We start from the raw sequence: 24,145 nt of genomic DNA on the forward strand, positions 1-24,145 counted from the left end.
AAATATTGAATGCATGCGGTACAGAGAATCCACCACAACCTAGTTACGGCACCGCCAAAGTAGCGTTGCGGACTTCTCCATTGAAAATGAATCACCTCCGTGGAACAAAAAGAGCTCGATGCATCTGGTGGATAGCATCTGGATATGTATGCAACAAAAGTTCAACATTCACCTTCTGCAACCATTGCTGTCAAACCGTCTACGCATACCGTTTGACGCATACGTTCGATAAATCCAAAGTATGCACTGCACTTGCAACGCAATGTCGCAAGGCAAACGCAGCGTTTCATTGGAAATTAATGTAAATTAATGCGCTACCAAAATGCCATAAGCTGTCGGTGTGTCCGAAGCGTGAAGGTCCTTTTTTAAAATTTTGACTGCACTGGGCCTTTAAAATATCCAATCTGTGGGAAGATCTCAAATGTATATTTATCGCATCATCCTCGCGTCCTCTCTTCTCTTTCTCGAAACCCATTGGAGGAGACGATCAGAGAGGCGGGACTTCTGGCTGTCTTGTCCAATGGGTTTTGAGAAGGATTACGCGAAGAGAAGGCGCAAGTGGGTAGAAATGGAGATCTTCCGGAGATTCGAGTCTCGAGCGAGTTAAACTTGTGAGGTCATTTTGACATGACGGTAGCGAGAGTGGGGAAAAAAACAAACAAGATACAACCTGAAAGTCGTGTCGACTGAGACGTTCGATACTGAAGTCTGAAGATTTTATTCAGTGGGAGCTACCTTGAAAATATAGAAAGGCCACCAATACTGAACATACCGGACAAGATAAACACATGTTCAAAGAACGGAAAGCGGATGCTTAACGAAAAAAAGCTCCTCCTATTTCTGGTGGTGACTTCACTTCAATGCAGGTGGTAGATTGTCGAAACGAATGAATTTAGAAGCTTCGGAGCGTTAGCTTTGTCGCGAGATAACTTTGAATATTAAGGGACGGTTCATGAGCAAGTAGCTTAACCAATAAGCGTGTTAGATAGTAATCTAACTAAAGTTATTTTAAGGCCACTTGAGTCTCGACTGGAAGTTGGCACTGTGATTGTATAACTAGCTAACGTTAGCATGCGAGTTCGACCACATATCAGCAGGTAGCTAGCATTAGGAAACTACTATTTTTAACTGAGGATTTCCCTGCGGTAAAATTGGAATTGTTATAAGTGAACCCGCTCTCTCAAACCAAATCAGAACAATGTTATCGAACGCTCAGAACCAGAACCAACCGGCCTTTCCGAACCAGCAACAACAGCAAGCGCCAAATCTGAACTCTGCCCCCTTTCCTCCGTTTTTCGTCAAACCCCACAACCCTCTTCAGATAAAAAAGAATGCCATAACTGACGACTACAAAGTTACAAGTCAAGTCCTTGGCATGGGCATAAATGGGAAAGTATTGGAGATATTCCAAAAAGGAAGTGGAGATAAATACGCTTTGAAGGTAAATGTGTTTTGTGCATTCTTGTGATTTTGAGACTGTATACTAAAACGTAAACCGTCCAAGTGAAACAATGTCATTTTAAAGAATGGGGCTTTTATAGCCATGCATATTTGAGAACTCAATCGAGTATGATTATTTCCCCCCATCCCACTTATGAATGACCAATTATGGTATTGTACTGCCATTCTGCAAAAGGTCTTTCATTTGGACATAAAAAAATGCTTAGGAATTCCTCAACATACCCACGCTTTTCAAAGCGCACAATGCACCACCTTATTCCATTTCCAGCGTGGCAGTTGAATAAGTTCACGAGAGTCACTTGCAACTTTGTTACCATATAATGTAATCAATGTGATTGATCTATCTGAAGGCGAGAGAAACGCACACCTGTTTAGCCAGCGGCGCTGGCTAGCGGAGTATAATATTTGAAAAAGAAAACGAGAGCTCCACACTAGGAGCTCTGATGCAATCATTTTATAACCAACATTTCGACCATGTCAAGGTTGATTATACATTTATTGCATCTGAGCTCCTAGTGTGTGCAGCTCTCCTTTTCTTTATCAATGTGATCTAGCCTAAACCTAGATTATTTTTTTTTACCTAGATTTGAAGTGTAATAGGTCTGTTGCACTGACGTTTTCAGTGTGAGTACATTTACATTTTATTGTGTTCAAGTTTTCAATTCCATTTGAGTGAGAAAGAAATCTGTTTACTCCTATACTGCTCAAAAGAAAGCAGACCAGAATACCTCCGAGGCCTAGTTAATCTCTTGTGGGTGCCACTTCCTCTGAGGCCCTGACTCTACACTACAAATCCTATGATTCATATCCGACCATCAGGATGGCTGATAGAGCAAATCATTGCTCTTGATTTACGTTAAGGTCAGCCTCCTCTCACTTTAAAATGGGAAAACTTTCTGATTCTATTTGAATGTCTGTATTTAGGCCTAGTTGGTGCTGTTGTTTAGTGTCAACATTGCTTTCAACCAGGGCTTTTCTTTGCTGGTGTTCGTGATCGTCATACCGCAGCTGTCATTCTGGTCCCCAAATAGCTCTGGCCTCTTGTCTACCCTGAAGCAGATACGGAAACTAACAAAAGGTCTTCTGCTGCCATTATTTGACTTATCCTATTAACTAGCAGTAACTTCTACAGAAAAGGGAGTACAAAAAAAATTGTGAATGACATAGAGACGGTGCAGCAGAAATCTGTCATTGTTTATTAAATACTCTGAAAAATAGAAGTACATTGTGTCTAACACATCATTGATCTGTCGGCCTATTTATATAACACAGTTAAATAGTAATTCTGTGTCTTTACCTTGACATTATTGACTTAGTAGGCTGGGCTTCAGGTACAGGCATATTCAGCAACTGTCAGATTCAATGAGTCACGAATAATCCATTGTTTGTGAAAATATGTTTCGGAATAAAACTCGTCCGTTTCTTTTGTGCTATCAGCTTTTATAACAGGTTCCCAGGAAAATTTGCAGAAAAAGGCTGATATTTTTCAAAAAATGTTTGACAACTGTTATTTCTGAAATTCAGAAACTCATATGCCACTCATTTGTTCACTTCAGTGCATTGTTCTTTGTCAACCCTAAAATAATCTCTAGATCATTGACAGACTTGAAACAAACAGATGTCCCATGCTGATTTCTAGGTTTCCCAGATAAGCCCTAAACAATAGCAGCATCCTGCCACCTCTCTCCATTCACCTCACACACTCCTCATCTCACAGACAGTCTTATGTTCTTTCATTGCCCCTCAGGGCAGTGTTTCTGCCTGCTGAGCCCCAGTGTTAGCCTTCAGGCAGAGATAATTGAAAATTGATAACTTCCCCAGATATTTCCTCAGTCTGCTCCTCTGGGATCTATTGGTCAGCCCTGATGCATGTATCCCCCTCCTCCTGCTCTGATTGGGCAACCGGGGTTAGTGGCATTGTGATGCTGAGCACAGCTTGACTTTGCAGTGGAGATGAGGATGAGGTGTCAGATGTGTATATGGCAGCGGTGTCAAACTCATTCCATGGAGGGCCTAGTATCCAGCTTGTATCACATCCAGGCTGTGATTGGCAGTCCCATAGGGCAGCACGCAATTGGCCCAGCATAGGCTGTCATTGTAAATTAGAATTTGTTCTTAACTGACTTGCCTAGTTAAATGTAAAAAATAATTAAGCCCTAGACAACCAGGTATGGGGAGTTCTTACTAATTAGTGATCTTAATTCATCTGTCAAGTGCAAGGGAGGAGCGAAAACCTGCTCTCGGCCCTCTGTGGAATGAGTTTGACACCTCTGGTATATGGGTTTATCGATCAGCTTGTAATGTTGTATTGTGACTATAGCTCGGTGATATGGACAGATCCATATTGCAATAAATTGACAGAATTAATAACGATACTTTTAACTTTAAAAAAAAACGTTTATACTACTAGTTTGTAGCCATGAATTGTCCCATTAACAACAACCCATATTAGCAAGTTTATTTCGAACTTCACATTTCTCTAGTATAGGCTACTTATTGTAATGAACGATATCAGGAAAATGCTCACGATAAGTGGTCGTTGCCGTTCATTTTCGGTTTATCCCCCCCAGCTCTAATTGTGACCAGGGCTTTGACTGTCAGGCCCCTTAAGCTGGTATGCTGTAGAAGGGCTTCATTCAGTGTTGTATTTTACAAATTGCCTTTAGAAGGAATTGCACAAGAACAGATGTCATTCTTCCTTTCCCATATAGTCTATATAAAGCTAAAGATTTATATATTTGAATAAAGACTCAAGATCATGAACCTCTGAATATTTGTGACCTCTCGAATCCTTCCTTTTCTACTGCGTCCAAAGTCTTGAGGATGAGCGCTTTGCTTTTAGGCTTAGTCTACACCCTTTCCTCCACTGCCCGGGCCAGGCTAATACTATTAGGCCTAATGGGGATAGAGAGAAGAGCACATGTTCCCTTTACAACATTTGAGTAATTGGCCACTGCTTTGTTCTTACTCTGCCTTAAAGCGCAATTGAAAGCAAAAAACAGCCTTTTCTGATCAAAAACAGCCTATGTGGCATCGATATTAGACAAACATTTATTCTAGTGTCAAAATTGACTACGAAGTAAATAGCATCATTTTGGTCGGTTTCATCCAACATTTAGTTTTGTCATGAGTTACTTCAGGGTTGGGTTTTGATTTTGACAATGCTCACTTGCCCACTAACACCAGGATACACAGCTGCGGTGATTTTGCTCTATACAATCCTACCGCAGAACACACAGACAGTAGGACAGACCAGCCCAGCAGCATTGTGCACTTACTTGATGGAAAATTGAGTGACTAAAACCTCTGGAAAAATGTCAATTAATTACTTTTTAAAATGCATTTTTTTTAGGTATCTTAGATTCATTCGGATGATTTTGAGGAAGTAATACTGGCTTTGTTCCTATGTCTCATGGGTGGACTAACACCATTAACTGCCACATCGAACCCCCCCAGATTGAAATCTTGTTTTTCTTTAAAGAGCAACAGAGAGAACATGCGGAATTGGTGCGTTTAGTCGCTCAAAGTCGAGTAATTCTACGATCTGAAGCTGAAAGGTTTGCTATTCGTAACCCCATCCCTGCTGTCTCTTCTTTCCCTGCTTGGCCCATCCTAATACTATTAGCTGGTGGAGAAAAAGCCAATGTCTAAAGCATAAAACAACCTGAGAATCAGACTTGGTAGGTGCATCACACCTTCTTTTGCTAGAACAAAAGATGTACCTGCTGTGTACCGACGAACCTGCTGTTTTTACTTGTGGATTCACAATGCTCAGCAGTGGCCAATAACTTGACTTTGAGCCAATCAGAGGGCGTGAATCTCCGCGTGGGGGAGCTGACATCATTGTTCTAACTAAAACAATAAAGTTGCAAAAAAATCTAGAGCAGTACTTTACATCTTTTATGTCTAAGGAGTTTTTTTTATCATTTTGTTTGTTTATTAGCTAGCTAATGTTAGCTTGCTAACTGAGCACGGTAGTGACACACACTACTTATGAAATGAATGGGGTGGTAAGTGCAGCACAATGCACACAACACTCAATGCTTTACCAAGCTAGCTATCTGGCCACTGTAGCTAGTAACATAATTAAATCACAATAGATTAGTTTCCATGAAGTAGCTGCCTGTAGCTGGCTGCCAAGAGCTAGTGAGTCATGCTAACGTTAGCAAAAATGTATATATGGGCTGTATGTGATTATGGATATTGAATATAATTGTTTCTTTGTGATCTCGCTAGCTTGTTATATATCAGCTAGCTAGCAAACATTGACTAGACCAGGGGTATTCAACTCGTACCCTACGAGGACTGGATCCTAATGGTTTTCTGTTCTATCTGATAATTAAATCAACCTGTCCCAGGTCTAAATCGGTCCTGGATTTTAGAGGAGAACAATGAAGAAAGGCTGAGGAACTGGCTTCAAGGTCCAGAGTTGAGTTTGAGGGAACTAGACCCTAAAGCAACACAGACATCCATTGCCAAATAATGCTACTGCCACCTGGTTTTAAGTATTTTAACAGGGCTTTGGCTGACGACTTTAAGTTCTTTGCTGTGTGAACACAAAAGACATCGACTGCTGACACTCTGTACAGAGTACTGCAAACATTTTGACGGTCCTTTCTGTGTGTCTGAGCTCTAAAAGTAGCCTGGCGCAAGAGTCCAGAGATGACTGGAGGATTATTCGGTCTGGATTCGTACAGCACCATGCTCCACGCAGACACTCGGCATTTATTGGGCAGGTGTCCTGAGACTGGAAAAACCAGAGGAGAGACCTCCCTGGAATGACGAACCACCATTTTAGATGGCCTTTCCCTCTTTGGATAGGTGTTTGCCTACTAGCCTAGCCTCAGATCTGTACGTGCTTTAGCCTCTGATTATCAAGTGGTCTCTTGAGCATAGTACTGTATGAATCGCCTGCTGTGTGTGTGTATATATATGTGTGTCAGAGATTCTGTGCTAGAAATGGAACAACATTGCCCTTCCCGACTGTCCTTTCAGGGGCTGTTGTGTAAGCAGAGCAGATTCTTCCCTGTCTGCAAATGCCTGTCGGTATACGGAGGGAAGATTCTTCCCGTATCTCTGCCAATGGCTAGGCTGTCTGTGAGGAGGGAAGAGACTCCTTCCTGTTTTTGCCTGTATGAATTATCAGCTAACCGGTATAGCAGAATACTGAATCTTACGATTAAAACTGACTGGGCTGGTAGTGGTCTCCACTTCTTAATAAATAAATAAATAAAAATATATATTCAGTAGACCTGAAATTTGGTCGGTGCCAAAAATTATTTGGGCGGAACATTGGTCACAACATCTAAAAAATATAGATGTTGTGACTAGTGATGCACCAACATGACATTTTTGGCCGATATCGATGTCCGATTATTTTCTTTGCCAAAAAAACCAATACCGATATAACCAATTTCTCATTTTTGTGACCTTTTTAAGCGTTCTAGTACAGTTAAATAGTTAAACCGCTGCGTCCATGTGTGTGTGCGTTAAGGCACTGCATCTCAGTGCAAGAGGCGTCACTACAGTCCCTGGTTCAAATCCAGGCTGTATCACATCAGGCTGTGCGTGGTCTGGAGTCCCATAGGGCGGCGCATAATTGGCCCAGCGTCATCTGGGTTTGGCCGGGGTAGGCCGTCATTGTAAATAAGAATTTGTTCTTAACTGACTTGCATAGTTATATAAAGTTTACTCACACCACACTGAGCAAAAAGTTATTTTGTTGGCATTTACATATATCCCCATTACCAGTAAAACATAATCAAAACCTATTTCATTCACTTGCTGTGCTGTTTCGTTGTTCATTTGTTCAGTCGTTTCATTCTCAACCAGGATTTCTATGGAACGCCGTTTGCATGTCAAAAACTATACATGTCAAATAACTGGAGGTTGACCGATTTTATGATTTTTCAATACCGATTTACTGGAGGACCAAAAAAAAGCAGATACCGATGTAATCTGACAATTTAAAAAAAAATATACGTGTGTGTGTGTGTGTATATAATAATGACTTTAAAAAAATATATAAATGTGTGTGTGTATAATAATGACAATCACAATAATGAACACTTATTTTAACTTAATATAATGCATCAATAAAATCAATTTAGTCTCAAATAAATAATGAAACATGTTCAATTTGGCATCCATAAGTCTAAATATTGCTGTTATATTGCACAACCTTCAATGTTATGTCATTGAATTAGCAAATTAGTTCGCAACGAGCCAGACGGCCCAAACTGTTGCATATACCCTGACTCTGCGTGCAATGAACGCAAGAGAAGTGACACAATTTCCCTAGTTTAATATTGCCTGCGAACATGAATTTCTTTTAACTATATATGCAGGTTTTAAAAAATATACTTGAGTTTGAGTTAATTTTTTATTTTTACAGGGACAGTGCACATTAATCAACGTTTCAGTAAAAGTGCCGGTTTTAGCCAGCCGGCTAATTTTCAACCGCAGTCCCTGGGCAGGTTATTAAAAACAATTACAATATAGACAATAGTAACATAGGACAAGCAAGACATAGCATACAGACAGAGCAACATAGGACAAGCAAGACGTAGCATACAGACAGAGCAACATAGAACAAAAATCAGCAAGACAAAATTCATAAAAGCAACAAAGTGTTTCCACACCTCACAAGCTACAGACAACATGGAAAGCGGCAACACACAGCTAGGGACCATGTTCACAAATCTGATTGACCTTTAGCCATGTCTTCAAGCATTTTGTGAAAGTGTGATATGTGGTGCAGTTATGTGTGTCTGATGGCAGTGTATTCCAGACATGGGAAGCTCTCACAGAGAATGCAGATTTACTAAAGGTGCTTTTCCTTAGGGGAACTATACAGTCACCTCTCATGGCAGACCTTGTGGATCTGCTGCCATATGTCTGGGTTTTCTGTGTATTGATTTTAAGAAAGGCATTGATGTTTATGGTTAGGTACATACGTGCAACGATTGTGCTTTTGTTAAATCATCCCCCGTTTGGCGAAGTTGGCTGTCATTGTTAGGAGGAAATGGTCTTCACACATGTTCAACGAGCCAGGCAGCCCAAACTGCTGCATATACCCTGACTCTGTTGCACAGAAGGCAAGAGAAGTGACACAATTTCCCTAGTTAAAAGAAATTCATGTTAGCAGGCAATATGCAGGTTTAAAAATATATACTTATATTGATTTTAAGAAAGGCGTTGATGTTTATGGTTAGGTACACATTGGTGCACGACAGTGCTTTTTTCGCGATTGAGCTTGTTAAATCATCACCCATTTGGTGACGTAGACTGATTCAATGATAAATTAACAGGCACCGGATCGATTATATGCAACGCAGGACAAGCTAGATAAACTAGTAATATCATCAACCATATGTACTTAACTAGTGATTGTGTTAAGATTGATTGTTTTTTAATAAGATACGTTTAATGCTAGCTAGCACCTTACCGTGGCTCCTTGCTGCACTCGCATAACAGGTAGTCAGCCTGCCACGCAGACTTCTCGTGGAGTGCAATGTAATCGGCCATGATCAGTGTCCAAAAATGCCGATTACCGATTTGTTATGAAAACAACATGAAATTGGCTCTAATTAATCGTCCATTCCGATTTAATCAGTTGACCTCTACAAATAACACTATTTGACATGTCAAATAAGCTTGTTGACCAATCAGGACCTGAATGACTGCACGTCACATAATAATTTAATGTGTTCATACATTTCTTTATGTAGTTTTACACATTGATTACACTCACTCGTAGTTCATATGTCACAACGATTCATCGATACGTATGCTATGATGCTGGTAAAGTTGTCTTGCACACCTACACTACACTGCTGGTCATTAAAATAAAATAAAAAAAGTAGCTAGGTAGCTCATGGATGCAAACAATGTTCTTCCCCATAAACATAGCAAAACATCTGTTTCAGTAGCTATAGCTAGGTATCATCTAAAATAACCCTAATTTATAAGACAGTTCTTATTTCATTAATAGTGGTCGGACCATCTATATGAAGCTATCCACAATAGTGGACTTTGCGGTTAGCCTTCAAAATAAAAGTATGTAATTAACAGTGACGCAAATGAATACATAGTATAGTTTTGCCATAATTGAATAGATCATGCTAAATAAGGTTGGAATGTTATATAAAATCAACAAAAGACAATTTTGTTAATTTGACAATGTTGAAATCACACTAGATGTATTATACTTTAGAATTGCATTGGGGTGTACTTATTTCACAGTCTTACCAACCATGTCATTGATCCACAATCCATAGGTATGAGTCTACTCAGTGACATCCAGAAAACATTAGTATCATAGCTCTTATTGCGGGACTCTGAATCAACGGCGTTGAGCTACATTTATTTTCAACCTATGTGTGTTGAACACTTTGGGGTCTGATAACTCCTGGGGAGGATGTTGGGGGGAAAAATATATTGGGTATTGAGTAGACTGATAACCCATTTCATTGATCCCCAATCCTTCGGTAAAGCTGTACAGTGCAATATGAATGTCCATACACCCCCCAAATATGGTGACTGGGGAGGTGATTTCACATGTTCACAGTCCCGCGATAAGAGATACAATGCTAATATTTGCGTAAACTCTTCAGTTGTGTTCTGTAGGTGTCACCGAGTAGACTGATACCCCATTTCATTGCTTCATGTTCCAACCTTGTGTAACATTATCTAGTCTAAATATGGCATGATTCCACCAATTGTAACCTTCTGCGGCACTTTCAACGAGGGACTTTTATTTGAAAGGCAATCGCAAATTCCACTATTGTGCCTAATCCTTATTGTGGCTAGCTTCACAACCCAGTCTGGCCCGAGCCTCACTAGCCAGATGAAGCTAGCTGGCTGCTTATAACGTTAGCTTTGGACAACAGGGTTAAGTAGCTGGCTAGCTATTTATTTTCATGAACTGAAGTTCAATTTCAGTAATTGAACAACAAGTGACTACCTAGCTAATACTTACTCACAAGGATTCCTAAATCATTGCTAAGAATAATTAAAATTACTGGAGTTTCTACTGGTCATTGTTTTCAGACTGGTTGTATTTGTGCTAGCTAGGTACCAAGCTAAAGCTAGCTAGCTACCTCAGAAGTTGTTGTCAAACAAATATTGCTTTATTACCAGCGCGGTATTGTAAACACATCCTTCGTGGCCGGTCTTTGCTTTTTTGCAGACTTTTTTTGTACAGCTTTGACAGTGCTACTGATAGTAGTGGTGGCGCCTGGCCTGCACGTGCAAGTTCTGCACACAACATTCTATAATAGAACTGTTATTTGATGTGTCAAGTTAAAGGCTTATTTAACTTATCAAATAGTGTTATTTCACGTGTATCTTTTTTAGACCCAAATGGCATTCCATAGTATGTTGTGAAGCTAATAGCAGTGACGCTATTACTGTGTAACTCTGGTAGGGAAACATCTGAAAAATAGGGCACTTGGTAGTGTGTACCGGTGCTCGACCAGTCACGAAAGCCAACCTCAGCGACGACAGAGAACGGTTGATTGTCAAGGGCAATGAATTCCATCATCTTGCTGATTTTAAGGGATTTCTCCTTTTGAGTTGTCTCGCTGAATTTTTTTTTACTCTTTCAAATGACTGCTTGATCCACACAGCAGACATTGTGGGCTAGGTTAGGGATGCTGTTTTGCAAGTGTAGCGCAACATTTTATGTGGCATCATTACGTCATGTACCTACGTTATATTGGTATGCACCTCAGCTTTGACATTGGTTTTGCACATCGGCATTAAACTAGACCTCGGGCCGATACTGATGTTGGCATTTTTAGCTAAACTTGAACGTTGTGAAAATCCTCTGCAACTGTGAACATTGAGGCTGTTCCTGCTTCAAGTTAGTTTTAAGTGGCCAAGTAGACTACTGTGGCTATTTGATCATAGTGTAGGCCTACCAGAGTGGCCTACCATAAATGCATCCCATATCATTTTAACATTGGCAGTAGCTGTTCTATCATTCAGCCTACAGTAGCAGCCAATGTGTGGTGTTTACTGTAGGCCTACATGGGGTGGCATGTAGCCTAGTGGTTAGAGCGTTGGACTAGTAACTGAAAGGTTGCAAGTTCAAATCCCTGAGCTGACAAGGTACAAATCTGTCGTTCTAACCCACTGTTTCTAGGCCGTCATTGAAAATAAGAATTTGTTCTTTATTAACTGACTTGCCTAGTTAAATAAAGGTAAAATAAACATTCCATGAGACATTTGAAGAAAAAAAACATGCAGGCTTGACATTAACCTGTTTATCCGCTTGTCCTTCAGACAAGGTGACTCAACATGTTTGGTTTGCATGAAACCACTTTACAAAATATAATAAACAGAATCAGACACATTATGCTACCCCTCTGTCTATTGGCTACTTAGCTTATTCAAGGCTGTCTCAAAATACAACATTGCCCCTGACAAACCAGATCTTTACCTGACTCGCTTTTCAAAGAGGTCTAGAAATGAGCACATTTTGTGCAATTTGTAGGACCACTGCTGTAAACAGGCCACAAAAAAAGGTTAATGGCACAGATCCATATATGGCAATGGTCTATTTGCATGTAAGCCTACTGCAGCTCTGATTGGCTATGCCGCACGGGTCTGTGTAGAGTACAGGCTGAATTGTGTGCAATAGAATCCTACTCCTATGCCTTCTGCCGACAACAACATCTCTTGTATAGTTTGTTTCGGTATGTTTTGTTGAAAGTGGCTAATATTGCATTGATTCAATCACAATTGACACTGTGAAGGGAAACATTGATAGTGTTAAATAACAGGGAAAACTCTTGAGTGAATTTCAATCTCCTGCTTCTCTCAATGGGCTGATATTTATTCTGCGCTTTGTAGTTCTCATTGCAAGGCTCAGGTGGCCCATAAACATGTCTGACGTGTGTGGGTACATACGCGCGGTTGGTGTGTGTTATGCTGAGGGAATGACAGTGCCAGCTGTACAGAGCCCCCTCCTCCCAGGGATACTGAATGACGTCAGGGAGTGACTCTTGTTTGTTGATGTGCAAGTGGGTAGGCTACAAATTAGGGTTTGGCGGTATCCAGATTTTCATAACTCATACTGTTTCTGTATCAAACCGGGTATACGGTATTACTGGAAGTGCACGCAAGGGCCACCATTACATTTAATTTTATATACAGTACCAGTCAAATTCAGACACCTACTCATTCCAGGGTTTTTCTTTATTTTCTACATTGTAGAATAATAGTGAAGACATCAAAACTATTAAATAACACATGAGATAATGTAGTAACCAAAACATTTTCAATATATTTGATTCTTCAAAGTAGCCACCCTTTGCCTTGATGACAGCTTTCCACACTCTTGGCATTATCTCAACCAGCTTCATTAGGTAGTCAACTGGAATGCATTTCAATTAACAGGTGTGCATTGTTAAAAGTACATTTGTGCAAATTCTTTCCTTAATGCTTTTACCAAATTGCCCTATTTGGTAAAAGACCACATCCATATTATGTCAAGAACAGCTCAAATAAGCCAAGAGAAACGGCAGTCCATCATTACTTTTAATGAATGAGGCCTTCATGGTCGAATTGCTGCAAAGAAACCACTACTAAAGGACACCAATAAGAAGATACTTGCTTGGGCCAAGAAACACGAGCAATGGACATTAGACCGGTGGAAATCTGTCCTTTGGTCTGGAGTACACATTTTAGGTTTTTGGTTCCAACCGCTGTGTTGTTGTGAGACGCAGAGTAGGTGAATGGATGATCTCTGCATATGTGGTTCCCACCATGAAGCATCGAGGAGGAGGTGTGATGGTGTGCTTTGATGGTGACACTGTCAGTGAATAATTTAGAATTAAAGGCACACTTAACCAGCATGGCTACCTCAGCATTCTGCATTAATACACCATCCCATCTGGTTTGGGGTTAATGGGACTATAATTTGTTTTCAACAGGACAATGACCCAACCCACCTCCAGGCTGTGTAAGGGCTATTTGACCAAGGAGAGTGATGGAGTGCTGCATCAGATGACCTGGCCTCCACAATCACCCGGCTTCAACCCAATTGAGATGGTTTGGGATGAGTTGGACTGCAGAGTGAAGGAAAAGAAGCCGACAAGTGCTCAGCATATGTGGGAACTCCTTCAAGACTGTTGGAAAAGCATTCCTCATGAAGCTACTTGAGATATTGCCAAGAGTGTGCAAAGCTGTCAATCAAAGCAAAGGGTGGCTACTTTGAAGAAACTCAAATATAAAATCTATTTTGATTTAACACTTTTTGGTTACCACATGATTCCATGTGTTATTTCATAGTTTTGATGTCTTCACTATTATTCTACAATGTAGAAAATAGTAAAAATAAAGAAACCCTTGAATGAGTAGGTTTGTCCAAACTTTTGACTGGTACTATGGATGGATGGATCTTTTTTTATGCACAAAACAATTTTGCCGAGATGCTTTATCTTGACATCTATAGCCACTTAGATAGCAAGTTAGCAAACCAAATGCATAGCTGGAGCTTTAACATCTTAGATTTCTTATAGTTATAAATAACTTAGTTATAAGCAGGGGTGTAGCACGCACCCCCGGTATTGAAAATCATTCAGTTGGTATTTTGAAATACCCTGATAAACAGTATATCGCCCAAGCCAATTTCGCACAGTAAACAGCCAGGAGGACACAACACCACTGACACCTTGGGCCTCGAACTTCCGACATGCATTAAGTGCGAGCTCTCTTTAAGCCTATAAGTGCTCTTCACTTGTAAAATCAATTTTCCTACTTTTTAGTTGCTTCGAATTTCTGCATGTTCTGGTTTAGTGCATAAAGGACGAGTTGCATTAAGTCAATATCAGGAGTCAAAGGTACTGGATAATCCCACATTCATACAATACTTTATTGAGGAGAATAGTGTTGGTCTTACATTCCAGAAGAGCCTTAAAATGGAACTGACAGCGTTTTAAGTACTTCCCAGCTTATGCTGCTAAACCAACTTTTTATAAGAGGTTTTTAAAAATAGCTTATATCATGTTGTAAATTACAGCTGGACTGGTACATTGTTTGCTGCCTCCACCCATTTGGGATGCACTGTTTGTCAGAAAAACAGGAATGTAAAGAAGGCTGTGAATGTCAATACAATCAAATTAGCAAGGGCAGTGATAACATGATTAATAGGCTAGCATATCTATTTTTGTAGCTATTTACTTAGGCTCTGTGTTTTTAGCTTGCTAACGTTAGCTAGCTAGCTGCTGGGAGGATGTCATGTCATTGGAGGACTGGATGAGTGACTCACTTTTTCCACTCATATTGTTTTTCGGTGGCTACAGCTAGAGATGCAGGTGTCATTTGGTTTGCTAGCAAGAAATGTGAATCGCTATGCTGCACTTGAACGACTGCTATCCATTTGGTCATTCAGCCAGTGTTGCGAGTTAGTAACATGTTAGCAGCTAACCAGCTCTGCTAGGGTGAGAAATGGTCAGTGAGGTGTTCTCTCCTTTGGCTGGAAGTATCTAGCCAACTTTAGCCAGTTAGCTTGGGTGCTTGACTGCCACTGTGAGGAATGCTGGGATCATACCCCACCATCTACTTTACTGGAGTGTGAGGCCAGTCACGGCCTAACTACATTTAAATGACCTTCATTATTCCTGTTCTTCTATCCCCGAGCCTACTGACACTGGAGGAAATGTATTTAAAAAATAACTTTGGTTGTCAATCCAATGTATTTGGCATCAATCAAATGGGCGAGCAGGCAAGTTCACATTGTTGTCAAAACATGGTTTGGGAAGGGCATTGGCGGGACAATCATGCATTGGTGGGACAAGCATGCATTGGTGGGACAAGCATGCATTGGCAGGCAAGCTGCATAAGGAAGATTAGGCTACGCCATTGTTTATCGGTGCAATTTTGACTAGCTGAAAAGATTGAGAGGGTTTGTCTAATGTTCACTCGTTAGTTTGACTCATCTCGCTCTGGCTTGCATTAGTTGATGTGCGTACCTGAGGGAGTGCGAGCCAACCTTTTTCATGGTGGTTTGATCAATAGGACTATAAAGTTCCCAAATGTAAGGGGACTCCTGTGGTATTTGCAGAAATCCATTCGGGTGAATTTTGTGGCTTTTCACAAATGCCTTTGAGCTAAAGTTGCGCTGTTGCTACTGCCTGTACACACAGTCCATTTCAAAGTGACTGATGGCAGGCCTGTGTGGCAATGGCTTATTTGCATAAAGGCCTACTGTATCTCTGATTGGCTATGGCACACCGCTCTGCATAGACTCAGGTCTTGGATAAGAAATTATTTATTGCCGTGTTTAACCCTTAGCCCACAATGGTAGCTTGACTAGGTCTGTTGGTGTGACCGTATTACCACCACACCTGCGGTCATGAAGGCAGTCAAATTCCGTGGTTTAGTCATGGTAATTAGGCTTCTCCAAGCTCTGCTGCTGCTGATGGTCATTAGTACGTTTGGTAGGCTACTAACTGCCTGGTACTCAGCACTCTATTGTCCAGTGGTGGAAAAAGTACTCAATTGTCATACTTGAGTAAAAGTAAACTTAATTGAAAATGACTCTTGAAAGTCACCTAGTAAAATACTACTTGAGTAAATGTCTAAAAGTATTTGGTTTTAAATATACTTAAGCATCCAAATGAAATGTAGTTAAGTATCAATAGTAAAAGTAGACATTTCAAATTTGTGATTTGATTTTAAATGGTTGTTTACGGATAACCCGTGTCACACTCCAGCACTCAGACATAATTTACAAATGACTCATTTGTGGTTAGTGTGTCCGCCAGATCAGATGCCGTAGGGATGACCAGGGATGTTCTCTTGATAAGTGTATGAATTGGACCATTTTCCTGTCAAAATGTAGCTAGTACTTTTGGGTGTCAGGGAAAATGTATGGAGTAAAAAGTAAATTTATTTTCTTTAGGAATGTAGTGAAGTAGAAGTTATGAAAAATATAAATGGTAAAGTGCAGATACCTCAAACAACTTAAGTAAAAATACTTTAAAGTACTACTTAAGTATTTTACCCTACTGCTATTGTCCCTCTAATCATATTGTCCCTGACATCAATGCAAATGTTACGAAAATCTAATCAAACACTTCATGAGGGCTCATGTTGCGCAACATTTCAATAGTCTATGTAATTGTGCGAGAGAACAGAGGGATGGCCTCTACTAAAAAGAGGGGGAACAACTTTCTATAGACTAGGCATTCTATATTTATTTCTCTTACTTTCCTAATGTTAAGGTAATTTCTCATTTACAACGGGAGTATAGCCTACCTGGCTGGTATGAAAATAAACCACAGGGAAAAGTGTCCTCCATTCGCTATTAAGTGCATAATGACATTTCCGCTGGCCGTTTCGATAGAGGTGCATGATAATGGTCCATTCTAAATCAAAACAAATGTAAAGACGAGATTAAAATAGGCTAATATTGTCACCCTTAATTTATATATTACTTGTGAATGATGCCCAGCATAAGAAACAATGCATTTTTGTAACTTTTTCTAGTCATAGTCACACACCTCATGTAGCAAGCCCATAGGCCTATATGTTTTAATAAGCTTTAGTGATACAAAGTTGCCAAATAACTTCTTAAAATTAAGTACATTAATCCACTTTACATGGGTATAGAGCATAACTGGCCTAAATAAGCAGCGCGGGAGTTTCAATTTTGGGAAAGATTTTCACCACAAAAACGCACCTTTTCATTATAAAAGGCATTACATGCCGAATTGCATTTGCGGTCACCTTTGATAATTGTGTTTTCTGCTAATGGAACATTCACGCTTATAGGCCAACTACAATGTGTGTATTGCTGAACGTATAATGTGAAGACATTTGAAGCTAAATGTTTTGATCTGTTGCGTTAGCCACATTGCTTAATAAAAAATAAAAAATAAATGTTATGTTAGAGGTTGTATTAATTTGGGAACTATCGCATTCCGCAACTGTCCCAGACTATGTTTGGAATATTTATTTCTCGGACAGAATAGAATAGGTCGACCTTTGTACTATGGGGGATAGTGGAATGAATTAAGATAATGTTTTTGCTATTCGTTAGGCCTACTCATCTTGTTCGCTGACAAAGTAAATGTGGACTTCTTTTTTTTTCTTTTTTTCCCAATATCTTCAATATGCACCTTGGAATTGGATAAGAACACGTAGTTGCGTTCCCGATGTGTCTGCCTTCACTTGTAGCCTGTTAGAAATGTGAAGCAGTCAGGGAGAAGGGCACAACGGCCACTGGTCCTAAAGGCATGGATTTGTTTTATTTATTTTTTCGGGTGCATTACAGCTACACAAAGGGGATGCGGCCGTGAGATTCTAGGCATTATCAAGTGCTTGTGAAATTGTGAATGAGTGACTGATATAGTGTAAAACCTGCACAAAAAACATGCTTTTCAAGTGACTTTTCAAATCGTCAATAGTCTCATCATACAGCCTTCAACAAATCAACATATAGCCCAACATTTGTAGAACAACTAAAGTTACATTAATTTTTCTAAATTAAGCATAAAGAGGAATACCTATTTCACAGAATAGCTGCATGTGCGCACATCCTCAAATCGTTTGGAGAAAATGTCCTTTTATATTTTATTCCGCTTTGTTCAATGTAATGCAACTGAATTCTAAGCAAATCTTGTCTGCTAAAATTGTGCAGCACACAGCCATTTGGCGTAGCCAGATCAGGACCTAACATAAGGACAACTCAGAGTATGCAATTATGTTCTTCTGAAATATACATTTTCTTCATAACTTGCTTCTTTAGACCTGTCTAAAATGAGCAATGAATTTATTGTGTAGGTGTAGGCTATATAACATGGCTGTATTAGACTTTTAAAATGTAGATGTTCCAAAGGCTCTTCATCAGTGGCTTGTGTGTAAGCCAGTAGAAGCTTAATGTGTTTATGTTCATTAACAGTCAGTTACCGTGAGACCGACCGTTATTTGCTTGACAATCACCGGCTGATTACATTTTGTGAATGCCACAGCCCAAGGTATGACCATCTTAAAACAATTCCATATGTTAGCTTAGAAGCCCTGAGGGTGTATATGAAAATATTTGATTAACATTTCATGTTGCTTAAACACTGTCAGTTATACTTTTAAATGTCAGTCTGTCTCTGTGTGTGTTCCTAAAGTCTTTCCCTACCATGAAACTGCTCTGCTACACGTCACTAACTGGCCTCTACACTGTTCAAGTCTCAGGATGTGACACAGGCTAGTGGACGTTATCCACTTAAAGTAATATAGTTTACAGCCAGCTTAATCTGGAGGAAGAACACGTTGGAGAATTGATGCCAATCCAAGATTCTCTTTGATTAATGCATCTGACTGTAAAGTGTTTACCAATGTGTGTTTTGTTTACTAGCCTGTCGCAGCAGGCACAGCGAGGGTTAAGCCTTTACCTTATTCACCAGCTTGGTGTTTCATATGGTATTGTTCTTGCAATCCAAAGTTGTAAGTAAAGTATTTAGGTTGCGTAAGGCTGCCTCCGGAGCAGTAGCATCTGGGAAGAAGGGAAATGTTGTTATGATGTCTGAGGCTGCCGATCTGAATCAGATCAGGGAAGTGACTACCTCTGGAAGGCTTTTGTTCCGGCATTGAGGTCTTCTCTAAACTCGTAGTAAACTGATGACTGATTGTGGAAAAGCCACTGCGCTGTTTCTCATTTAGAAACAAAGGTGACAAGTTAGACACTGAAAGTTTGAGACCCCTGGCCTGATGCATCCTCAGTAGTTGAGGAAATGGTACACTAGTCACTGGTTGAGGAGAAATCTAGACTACGTAACCTTTTTTGAAAGATGTCAGCAGCTCGGCTCTGTGTGGTTTACCATAAGCTTGCGTCATTGTTGGTTATTAGTTCAGGCCTAAAAATCCCCTTCTGATGCTCGGTAATTCTGACAGTCTGTCATATTGCTTTCACTTTTATGTAGAAAGCCTACGGTCTGTTATAATCAGTGGTGATGAGAAAGAAGCCATGAAGATGAGTTGTAACCTCTGATTCCATCCTCACCCTTCTCTCATCTCCTCCCTCTCTTCAGATGCTGCAGGATTGTGCGAAGGCTCGTCGGGAGGTAGAGCTGCACTGGAGGGCGTCGCCCTGCTCTCACATCGTACGCATCATGGACGTCTACGAGAACCTCTACCAGGGCAGAAAATGCCTGCTCATCGTCATGGAGTGGTAGGTCACACACACACACACACACACACACACACACATCCTTTTAGCCTATGTTATTCAATGTTTTTTTCTATCTTTTAGCATGGATGGCGGTGAGCTGTTTAGCCATATTCAAGACCGAGGGAACCAGGCGTTCACAGAAAGAGGTAAAGGCATATTTTTCAAAATTTTTGGATCGTTTGAATGTCTCCCTTCACTCCACTGGTATTCAACTTTTCACTCGCTCAGTTATGCCTTGAACTCTTTCTCCTCTCTCCCACCCCCTATCTAGAGGCCTCTGACATTATGAAGAGTATAGGTGAAGCCATCCAGTACCTGCATGCCATTGATATTGCTCACAGAGACATCAAGGTAAAGCCTGTCTGAACAGAATTATACTGTACATGCCTTCAGGCAGAACAAATTTTATGTACATGTTTAGTCAAAAAATGTAATGATATTTTCTCATCTCTCAGCCAGAGAATCTGTTGTACACCTCCAAAAGGCCAGACGCCCTCCTCAAACTCACCGATTTTGGGTTTGCAAAAGAAATCACCACACTCAACTCCCTGGCAACGCCATGCTACACCCCCTATTATGTTGGTAAGGGCATGCCCCTCGGTCTGCATGCTTGCTGTTCAACATGCTTATTGTCTCTGTGGTTTATAATACACCCTAAATCTTGTTGGTGTAATTATTCATGAAGATCTCAATGCCATTAATTTACTATGTTCTTTAAATATAATGCTTGGATTTATTTAGTCTTTTGTTTTTTCTCCCTCCTTTATCTCAGCTCCTGAGGTTCTTGGTCCAGAGAAGTACGACAAATCCTGTGATATGTGGTCTCTGGGCGTCATCATGTATATTCTGTAAGTGATACAAAATAGTTTGACAGCATGAATCAATTCCCAATAGCAGCATTTACAGGACGTAGCATGGTTTGGTTTGTGTAAATGTTCCTCTCCGCCTCTCTCCCCAGGCTGTGTGGATATCCTCCCTTCTACTCCAACCACGGCCTGGCCATCTCCCCAGGGATGAAAAGACGCATCAGGAACGGACAGTACGAGTTCCCAAACCCAGAGTGGTCTGACGTGTCTGAAGAAGGTAATAAAAAGAAGCCAGGGGTATTTATATGGGCCAAATTCAAAATGAATATCATGACATTGATGGGAATTATGTATAAAAACAATATACATTTTGATTTCACATACACTGGATAGGTGCAGTTTTAATTCTGTATGAATTGCTTACAATAGTTGTAACTCTGATTTCCTGTGTTTTCTCTCTCCCAGCCAAGCAGCTGATCCGCCACCTGCTGAAGACTGAGCCCACCCAGAGGATGAGCATCACAGAGTTCATGAACCACCCCTGGATCAATGTAAGCACAGCACCCCTCTGTGTTCCCCCTAATATACCCTTTGGGCTAGGTGGTACACCCATTGAGCAACTGTTGCTGCAGTGGGTTTTGATCACAATGTAATAGTACAAGGTTATTATTAAGAATATGTACAGAATCAATACACTGTGGAGGAAAAATATTTTTAAGTACTACTGAAGTTCTTTTTTGTGATATCTGTACTTCACTATTTATATTTGACAACTTTTACTTCACTATTTTTCTAAATAAACTAATGTACATTTTATTTCAATGCCTCTGATCTGTCGGACTCACTAAACACATGATTTGCTTGTAAATTACGTTGGAGTGTGCCCTTGGTTATCTATAAATAAATAAATGGTGCTGCCTGGTTTGCAGTGGAGTAAAGTATTTAAGTAAAAAATACTTTAAAATACTGAAGTTTTTTTGCAGTATCTTTACTTTACAATTGATCTTTTTGACAACTTCACAACATTCCTAAAGAAAATAATGTACTTTTTACTCCATACATTTTCCCTGACACCCAAAAGTACTCATTACATGTTGAATGCTTACTTAGCAGGACAAGAAAATGGTCCAATTCACACACTTATCAAGAGAACATCCCTGGTCATCCCTACTGCCTCTGATCTGGAGGACTCACTAAACACAAATACTTTGTTTGTAAATTAAGTCTGAGTGATGGAGTGTGCCCCTGACTATCCCTACATAAATAAAAAAAACAGGAATAGTGCCATCTGGTTTTCTTAATATAAGGAATTTGAAATTATTTATACTTTATTACTTTTGATACTTAAGTATATTTTAAACCAAATACTTTTACTCAAGTAGTATTTTACTGGGTGACTTTTACTTGATTAATTTTCTATTAAGGTATCTTTACTTAATAGTAAACCCGGGGTGGGCCGGGTGACGGCGGGGCCAATTGTGCACCGCCCTATCGGATTTCCAATCACAGCCGGTTGTGATACAGCCTGGAACCGAACCAGGGTCTGTAGTGACGCCTCTAGCACTGAGATGCAATGCCTTAGACCGCTGTGCCACTCGGGAGCGCTACTTATCAAGTATCCTCCAAGAGTTTCTGAATACTTTTCACATTTCCAGTTTGCTCCTATATTAACGTGCCTTGGTTTGACACAATGTGTTCTCTAAAACTATGCGCTAATGCTAACCCATGCTGGTCTTCCTGCAGCAGTCTATGGAGGTCCCTCAAACCCCTCTCCACACCAGCCGTGTGCTGCAGGAGGAGCAGGACGTCTGGGAGGAGGTCAAGGTGAACACATGCACAGACACTGGCACTGTAGTGATTTGATAGCGTTCTTTCTGCTTCTGACTTGGATCCACACGGCTCTTCCATGCTGATTGAGCACAATAATATTAGAAGCAAACACTCTACACAATTGCGTATTTGCTTCTTTGGATTTTCTCTGTGCTTTACACATGATTTGAAATTGTTTCTGTGATATGCTAATAGTGTTTTTATTTTTGTTACTAGGAGGAAATGACAAGTGCCTTAGCAACCATGAGAGTGGACTATGAGCAAATCAAAATCAAGACCATCAAGGACTCGACCAATCCGCTGCTGATGAAGAGAAGAATGAAGGCAAACAAAGCACTCACTGAAACACCGGGCCTGTGAAACACACTCATGCGGTGAAAGAGAGCTAATAGGACAAGCAGAGATTGTTGAGGGGTGAAAGTCAGAATCTCAAGAAAAATTGTTTCCATTTTAGTTTTTAACTTAATTTTTATCCGTTTTATTCTCATCGTTTTACCCCCTTTAATCGTTTAAAAAAAACTTTGCCATTCAAGGTAAATAACTTTTTTTGTCTGCAAAGAGATCAGATGTTTATCACATGGTATCTGTGAGGCAGTGGGTTTTGTTGTTGATCACTATATGCGAGCCGACAGCACTGTAACTAATTCAGTATCTGACCCATCTCTGTTCTGTTCTGTGTTCTTCAATGTTGATTCCCCTCAGTATTGGCCACATGGTTCTCATGATGATACTGTCGTGGGTAAGTAGCTTAGAGACCATGGAAACATCCACTTATACTGTGGTTACCCCTGCTTTAAGGACATGGCTATGTCTATTTTTTTTCTTCCTGCTATGCACTGGAAACACTACCTGTGCACTGAAGGGCCACATTAGTTAACTCTTCACAATGGGGGATGCAATGTTTTCTGTTTGTTCAATTGTATGTATTTTAGTTTATTGCTTTAGTTGTCATTTGTTGTATATACTTATTCACACCAACGGTATTCATTTTCTATTTGTTGTGTGGGACTTTTTGTTTGCCATGAACTCTTTGCTTTGTTTTAGATTGGACTTTTGAATTGTATAACTGAAATTTGATGGGTTTTCATTGTTGGTTGGGTTTGATTTCTTAGCCAACACACCTGTAGCCAGAGCTATAACCACTACCATTAAAAGTGGATTGACTGTTTAGAAAGGAAGACTGTGTGCCTTGAGGACATTGGGCCGAATCCTTACTTGAGACCTGTGCACATAGCCTAACTTTTCACACACCTCCCATTGATGTTATGCGTGATTGACACACATTCAAGGTCTGTGCACTAGTCTCAAATTTGGATTTTTCCCAATGTGATGACAGTGAGGGAATATCCAAGCCACCTTGTGGTAGACAGTAGCACAGGGACATTGTTATCCAATATCCACCCCATAGAATGAGCTCACAAAATCCCATAGATGGTGTAGCCCACGTCACTTCTGATGAAAGTCACAGATTAATGCTGATTGCACTCTTTTGAATATCTTATCAGAGAATTCTCACTAATGAACTCAACATCATCAGTGTCACTAACTATCGGTTTCCACACATCAGCAATAGTGTTGTTCAGGGTTTCTGCTGTGGTAGGCGATGGGGAACACTGAGGGTAAGGGCACCATTGTAATGCATGGGGGTATGGCGGTACACATATGAAATGTAGCACATCTAGTCGCAAACTGCTCTACTAATGTCCTGGCTGTCTTTTACTGTGGATTAAAACTCGTACAAAGTCGCTTGTACTCTCGAAAGTGTTGATTGGTATGTGACTGGTGGTGTGCCAGAATCCTAAAGTAGCCTTGATGTCATACTGTGGCAATGTAAGACATTCTCCTGTTTGTACAGCCCTTTACCACCCTCTGC

The 24,145-nt window shown here is 40.3% G+C and overlaps 1 protein-coding gene across 2 annotated transcripts; it reads left to right on the forward strand.

Moving 5' to 3' along the window:
* The first annotated feature begins 547 nt into the window (after positions 1–547).
* LOC115102048 (MAP kinase-activated protein kinase 2-like) lies at positions 548–24,017 on the forward strand. 2 transcript variants are annotated; one of them, XM_029621570.2, is made up of 10 exons: positions 548–1,441; positions 19,497–19,636; positions 19,718–19,782; positions 19,908–19,987; positions 20,092–20,218; positions 20,409–20,484; positions 20,595–20,719; positions 20,908–20,993; positions 22,189–22,266; positions 22,489–24,017. In XM_029621570.2, the coding sequence occupies exons 1-10, from the start codon at positions 1,199–1,201 to the stop codon at positions 22,630–22,632; spliced, it is 1,164 nt and encodes a 387-aa protein (XP_029477430.1). In that variant the 5' UTR covers positions 548–1,198; the 3' UTR covers positions 22,633–24,017. The 2 variants fall into 2 exon arrangements, with proteins under 2 accessions (XP_029477430.1, XP_029477429.1); XM_029621569.2 differs by having other exon boundaries at positions 549–1,441; positions 22,186–22,266.
* The last annotated feature ends 128 nt before the right edge of the window (positions 24,018–24,145 follow it).

This window comes from Oncorhynchus nerka, linkage group LG20 (assembly GCF_034236695.1).
Source record: "Oncorhynchus nerka isolate Pitt River linkage group LG20, Oner_Uvic_2.0, whole genome shotgun sequence".
Classification (NCBI taxonomy): Eukaryota; Metazoa; Chordata; class Actinopteri; order Salmoniformes; family Salmonidae; genus Oncorhynchus; species Oncorhynchus nerka.

Bases quoted from the DNA above. Each gene is read 5' to 3' on its own strand.
- LOC115102048 (XM_029621569.2), top strand. From the start codon at position 1,199: ATGTTATCGAACGCTCAGAACCAGAACCAACCGGCCTTTCCGAACCAG. The intron at 19,783-19,907 runs GTAAAGGCATAT...CCCCCTATCTAG, and splicing joins CCAGGCGTTCACAGAAAGAG to AGGCCTCTGACATTATGAAG. The intron at 22,267-22,488 runs GTGAACACATGC...TTTTGTTACTAG, and splicing joins ACGTCTGGGAGGAGGTCAAG to GAGGAAATGACAAGTGCCTT.